Source organism: Rattus norvegicus, chromosome 14 (genome assembly GCF_021556685.1).
Source record: "Rattus norvegicus strain SHRSP/BbbUtx chromosome 14, alternate assembly SHRSP_T2T, whole genome shotgun sequence".
Taxonomy (NCBI): Eukaryota; Metazoa; Chordata; class Mammalia; order Rodentia; family Muridae; genus Rattus; species Rattus norvegicus.
The window spans coordinates 8,822,532-8,829,475 of record NC_141547.1 but is presented as its reverse complement, the minus strand read 5'-3'; the positions used below and the strand labels follow the sequence as shown (position 1 = coordinate 8,829,475).

General features: G+C 48.9%; 1 protein-coding gene across 11 annotated transcripts in view; it reads right to left on the bottom strand.

Moving 5' to 3' along the window:
* Positions 1-230: 230 nt before the first annotated feature.
* The window catches only part of Helq (helicase, POLQ-like), a 49,989-nt gene continuing 43,275 nt past the window's right edge, over positions 231-6,944 (bottom strand). For 10 of the 11 annotated variants that reach the window (XR_015636696.1, XR_015636697.1, XR_015636698.1 and 7 more), the window contains 3 exons: positions 4,649-4,762; positions 3,000-3,134; positions 233-697 (listed from right to left, as the gene is read on the bottom strand). Coding sequence is in view for 8 of the 11 variants with exons in the window: in XM_087583746.1 (XP_087439872.1) it covers positions 560-697; positions 3,000-3,134; positions 4,649-4,762 (387 nt within the window). In the remaining 3 variants the exon portion in view is untranslated. 11 annotated transcript variants of the gene reach the window in all.

Here is a 6,944-nt window from a genome sequence, read left to right as displayed (position 1 = left end):
AGGAGTCACCATGTGACAGCACATGTGAGCAGGTGTCAGCACGTGTCAGCACATGTCAGTCAGTACATGTTAGCAAGAACAAGACACTGGGGGAAAGATCTCACCAGAAGGCCCGGCGGGATGCTGAGGACCTCCGAGAGGAAAACAATGTACAGGAATGGGAGAAATGTGCTATCAGTGGGCGGCTCAGCAGTTAGCGGCGGTCGCAGACTAAATCATCCAGGCTGCCTTCTAAAAGTTCATCCACGGGTTTTAATGTATAATTAAAATAGATTTCACTAACACAGGGGATTTTTCAATAATAAGATATATAATAAATAAGTCAAATTAAAAAACATACATCAGACAGCTGCACAGTTTTGCTTTCTGAGAGGGACTTATGTAGCCCAGGCTAGCCTCCAACTCTGAGTAGCTGAAGCCGTCCTTTGACACTCACCATCCCTCTGCCTCCCAAGTGCTGGAATACAGCTTACTGCCATGCACTTCACGCCCCGCCAGCCCTAGCTTTCTTGGAGGCACTGAGGCTTTAACACAGGGCCTGAGGCATCTCAGCAACGCCCTATCGCAGAGCCAGGTCCCCAGCATGGCTTCCTGCCCTTTCAGAGCCGGGACCCCCCAGCCCAGGGAGGTCAGCAGGCAATCTCAGCAACTCTTCTGCTTCTTCCTGCAACGCCTCTGCCTTTTCATGCAGCAGCATCTGCAATTAAAACGCAGTCATGAGGCCAGATGTTCTAGGCTACGGAGCTGCCAGCGTTTTATGTCTGCCCCGAGTCCTGACACACTGATACCTAACGCCAGAACTAAAACTTTGATAATGAAAAACGCCCACTTTAGAACCAGTGATTTCAGTGAACGAAGCCGAGGAATTCCATAAAAACCGTTTTAGCCGATCACAGCGTTCAGTGCACCACACACAAAGCGCTTTCCCACGTTCCACTCAGGCACTTACGCTTAATTTATAACCTATAAAATTTCAGAAAATTTTGCAAAAATTGAATTAGCTCTTGAAACTGTTCTGCTCAGCATGCATTTTAGTCAGCTCTGCAGACTGTTTGATTTAGCGTGCTTTAAAAGCTCATCAGTGCTGCAGACAGAAGTTCTAAGGCCCTCCGGTGAACAGCGCGGATCCCTTACCCCTCCCCTGCCTGTGGTTTTCCCTCCTGTATTTTTTGTTTAAATTAGTTAATTAACTAACGTGTATGGGTGTTTTGTCTGCATGTACATGTACACACCATGGTTCCTGGAAGCCAGAAGAGTTGCCCAAATTGCTGAGATGGAGTTACGGGTGTTGTGATGGCCGTACGGGTTCGGGAGCATGAACCCAAGTCCTCTGGAAGAGCAGCCAGTGCTCTAACCACTGAGCCATCTCTCCAGCCCCTCTTCCTATAGTTTTTGAGGTAGGATTTCACTACGTAGTCTAGGCTGGCCTTAACTTGGTGATATTCCTGTGTCAAGGTAAGAAATATGCACTTTGCCAGGCCTGGAAATAGGGTTAATTTCCAAAGCAGCACAGAAGGAAGAAAGTGTTCCTACGCACAGCCTGTGTGCTGGGCTGCCTTTAGTTCTCTCGGGCAGGAGCAGAGGCAGGGGCATTCCTACCCATCCAAGAACACCTTGTCTACTGGGATACAGAATACAGAACGCTGTATCTGTAACCACTCAAAATGTCTCCATCATAGATCACTGCAAAGATCAAGTCAGGCAACGCTCATATATGAGCACCACTCAAAAACATGAGAAAGAGGGGTTTTTAAAGCAATTCTGCTTCATGTATGTGAATAACTGTCTTAGTTAGGGTTCTAATGCTGTAACAAAACAGCAGGGCCAAAAAGCAACTGAGGTTTGGGGCTTACACTTCCACACTGCTGTCCATCACTGTAGGGAGTCAGGGCAGGAACTCACACAGGGCAGGGACCTGGAGGCAGGAGCTGACGTGGAGGCCATGGAGGGTGCTGTTTACCCGTTTACTCAGCTTGCTTGCTGGACCACCAGCCCAGGGACGTGACCACCCAAATGGGCTGGGCCCTCCCCCAACAATCGCTAATTAAGAAAACATGAAACAGCCGATCTTCCAGAAGCATTTTCTCCACTGAGCTAACTCTAGCTGTGAGTCAGGTTGACACAAGACCAGCCAGCACAGTATGGCAACAATGAAGTTTTAAAGAGCTGAGCAATTTATACAGTTGTGACCAAGGACATAACCCCAAATTGCTGTAAAGGCTTCACCCACACAAACAGAAGCACAACGGCGACCCTGAGAAGAGGACTGAAGAGAGGACTGAAGGCAGCGAACAGCCTGAAGTTACAGAGCTCAGCATAGAAAAGAGAAACTCCTGCTGCGAAAGTGTGAAAACTACAGTCAGAAAGAACCGGCCGGCTCCAGCGGGCAGCACCAGCATGCAGCACCAGAGGGCAGCACCAGCGGGCAGCACGCATGAGCGGTGGTAGGAGTCTCGAGAGGTAAAATTTAACCTCAACGCACTGTGGCGGTCTTGGCAGTGCTCCCTGTCGGCGAAGGACCTGCAAGCGGGAAGATGAGGCGGGCGCACTGAAGAGCGGACTTCCATGAGGAGGCAGCGGAAAAGCTGTGGGACTGCCCGGCCCCCAGGCTTCAATAAAACATCAAGACAGCATCAACTTGTAGGGTGTCTGTCTGTCTGCCTGTGAAATCTGAGGACACAGGTCCTTTTGTTTTGTTTTAATTTTGTTTTATGAGCATGGATGTTTGCTGACGCATATCTGTGCACCCTGTGTGTGCAGTGCCCTGAGGTCAGAAAAGGGCATCAGATCCCCTAGAACTAGAGTTACAGAGTGCCGTGAGCTGCCATGTGGTTGCTGGGAATTGAGCCTCGGACCTCTGGAAGAGCAGCCGGTGCTGACCACTGAGCCACCTCTCCAGCCCTGCGTACATGTTTTTGTAACCATAAACTATTACACGTGAAATGCTTGACTCAGATATCTGATCATGGTGCTATGGCATAGCTGCCAGGCTAGCTCACCTTGGCTGAGGAAACAATCTGCTTGGCTTGGCGTCTGGACAGATGATCAATTGTCTTCACCAGCACTTCTGGGTTGGCATTGGCTAAGTGCACAACACTTCTGTAACCAGCACTGTATAACTGTTTTGCTCGACCCTAAAGTATTAAAGAAAAAGAAATACTATGAGTATTTGGGATTATTAGAATCCTACACACAACAGAGAGGGACAGAGAGATTAATGTAGTGTGAAGAGATGACCAGCAGGGTCTGCAGCACAGTGGGGATGTGTTTGGGAGGCTAATCTACCGAGGGCGGCTTTCCACACAGTGTGCGTCAGCTGCCAGGCAAGACCAGGAACGGGAGCCCAGTTAGGCACTTGGGAGATGGCACAGGGGTGTGTGTGTGCGCGCGTGTGCGCATGTGTCTGTGTGTGCACGCTTCCTGAGTAGAATGAAAAACTGAAGACAGAAAGGACTGAAGTTGATGGAGTGTTGCTACCAAAAGCTGACAATAGAGGATCCTTTCTTCCCATAGTCTTAGAGAATGTAAATGACCTTCCTGCCTTCCAGCCCAAGTTTTCATAACCGACATTCTTCTGTATCCACTTCTCAAAAGCAATGGCTTCCTGGGAAGCATGGTACATCTTATTTAAAAAGGAGGAAATGACAACGACTTCCAGCTGGTCTGACCTGGATCAGCGGAGCCTCCTGTCTGGGATGGTCTGGAAGGACCGCCTGAAGGGGAAAACCCTAGAGTAAGTGGCACTTTCTATGGTCTGCCAGCAGCCCAGGCAGAGAGGTCGGAGGGGAGCTGGGCAGTGGTGGTGTGCTCCTTTAATCCCAGCACTCAGAGGCTGAGGCAGGCAGAGTCTGACTGAGGCCAGCCCGGTCTGAAGTGAGAATTCAAGGACATCCAGGGCTATAAAGAGAAACCCTGTTTTGGGAAACAAACGAAAGAAAGAAGGAAAGAAGGAGAGAAAGAAAGGAAGGAGGGAAGGAAAGGGAAAGGGAAAGGGGAAGGGAAGGGAAGGGAAGGGAGGAAGTCAGTCAGTCTGAGGCAAGCAGGGGTAGGGCCGCTCTGCCTGCCCATGTGAAGTAAGGGGCTCCTCTATGCCTTCCTTGTTCCTGAGTGACACAGACAGAGTCTTACTCTAACTAACAGCGCTATGGCCTTAGTTTAGGCTTGCTCCTAACTAGCTTTTAACTTCTATCAACCCCCGTCACACTACTCTATGTCTGCCGTGTGGCTGGTTACTTCTCCTCAGTTTCGCACACCCGCCTGGCTTCCTGAGTCTGGGTGGTGATCTTCCCGCCTGTCCTCCCTGCCTTGCTACTGGCCACCCAGCCTACACTGAGCGCGATGCTTTTCCACAGTGCACAGGTCATCCCGCACACACGCCCATCCTGGCTCTGGTGCTGACTCCATCTACCCTGCAGCGGCTGCCACCATCCCCCACTGCTGCTGAAACTCAGCTTCTTCAGTCTTCAGCATGAGGATCAGCAGCTCCCCAGGAACCCCAGGCTTTCAGCAGCAGCCGGGAACTGCTGGGGGCTGAACTGCAGGACTCTCTCTAGAACCTACCACACAGGAACAACACGTCAGAAACGGTACAACTTGACTTTTCTGTTAGGAGACATGAACTCAGTCAGGGAGGCAGGGTGAGGCTGACCTCTAAGACCCCTGTCACCTCCATGAGAGGGATTAGCTCCGCCTTCACGCAGTACGTCAGCTTCTTGGTGAGTTCCGTCAACAGGGCCTTGTAAACCCAAAACTCCTCCAGCTCCTGAGCAAACAAGGATGATCAGTGTAAGTCGATCTACTTAGGAAAGTTACACACCGGTCACGTAAGTAACACACTGGTCACGTAAGTTACACACTGGTCACGCAAGTTACACATTGGTTATGTAAGTTACACACCGGTCACGTAAGTTACACACTGGTCACGTAAGTAACACACTGGTCACGTAAGTTACACACTGGTCACGCAAGTTACACACTGGTCACGTAAGTTACACACCGGTCACGTAAGTTACACACCGGTCACGTAAGTAACACACCGGTCACGTAAGTTACACACCGGTCACGTAAGTTACACACCGGTCACGTAAGTTACACACTGGTCATGTAAGTTACACACTGGTCACGTAAGTTACACACCGGTCACGCAAGTAACACACTGGTCACGTAAGTTACACACTGGTCACGCAAGTTACACACTGGTTATGTAAGTTACACACTGGTCACGTAAGTTACACACTGGTCACGTAAGTTACACACCGGTCACGTAAGTTACACACCGGTCACGTAAGTTACACACCGGTCACGTAAGTTACACACTGGTCACGTAAGTTACACACCGGTCACGTAAGTTACACACCGGTCACGTAAGTTACACACCGGTCACGTAAGTTACACACCGGTCACGTAAGTTACACACTGGTCACGTAAGTTACACACTGGTCACGCAAGTTACACATTGGTTATGTAAGTTACACACCGGTCACGTAAGTAACACACTGGTCACGTAAGTTACACACTGGTCACGTAAGTTACACACCGGTCACGTAAGTTACACACCGGTCACGTAAGTTACACACTGGTCACGCAAGTTACACATTGGTTATGTAAGTTACACACCGGTCACGTAAGTAACACACTGGTCACGTAAGTTACACACTGGTCACGTAAGTAACACACTGGTCACGTAAGTTACACACTGGTCACGCAAGTTACACATTGGTTATGTAAGTTACACACCGGTCACGTAAGTAACACACTGGTCACGTAAGTTACACACTGGTCACGTAAGTTACACACTGGTCACGCAAGTTACACATTGGTTATGTAAGTTACACACTGGTCACGTAAGTTACACACCGGTCACGTAAGTTACACACTGGTCACGTAAGTAACACACTGGTCACGTAAGTAACACACTGGTCACGTAAGTTACACACTGGTCACGCAAGTTACACATTGGATATGTAAGTTACACACCGGTCACGTAAGTTACACACTGGTCACGTAAGTTACACACCGGTCACGCAAGTTACACACTGGTTATGTAAGTTACACACTGGTCACGTAAGTTACACACTGGTCACGTAAGTTACACACCGGTCACGTAAGTTACACACCGGTCACGTAAGTTACACACCGGTCACGTAAGTTACACACTGGTCACGTAAGTTACACACCGGTCACGTAAGTTACACACCGGTCACGTAAGTTACACACCGGTCACGTAAGTTACACACTGGTCACGTAAGTTACACACTGGTCACGCAAGTTACACATTGGTTATGTAAGTTACACACCGGTCACGTAAGTAACACACTGGTCACGTAAGTTACACACTGGTCACGTAAGTTACACACCGGTCACGTAAGTTACACACCGGTCACGTAAGTTACACACTGGTCACGCAAGTTACACATTGGTTATGTAAGTTACACACCGGTCACGTAAGTAACACACTGGTCACGTAAGTTACACACTGGTCACGTAAGTAACACACTGGTCACGTAAGTTACACACTGGTCACGCAAGTTACACATTGGTTATGTAAGTTACACACCGGTCACGTAAGTAACACACTGGTCACGTAAGTTACACACTGGTCACGTAAGTTACACACTGGTCACGCAAGTTACACATTGGTTATGTAAGTTACACACTGGTCACGTAAGTTACACACCGGTCACGTAAGTTACACACTGGTCACGTAAGTAACACACTGGTCACGTAAGTAACACACTGGTCACGTAAGTTACACACTGGTCACGCAAGTTGCACATTGGATATGTAAGTTACACACCGGTCACGTAAGTTACACACTGGTCACATAAGTTACACATTGGTTATGTAAGTTACACATTGGTCACGTAAGTTACACACTGGTCACGTAAGTTACACACTGGTCACGTAAGTTACACACCGGTCACGTAAGTTACACACTGGTCACG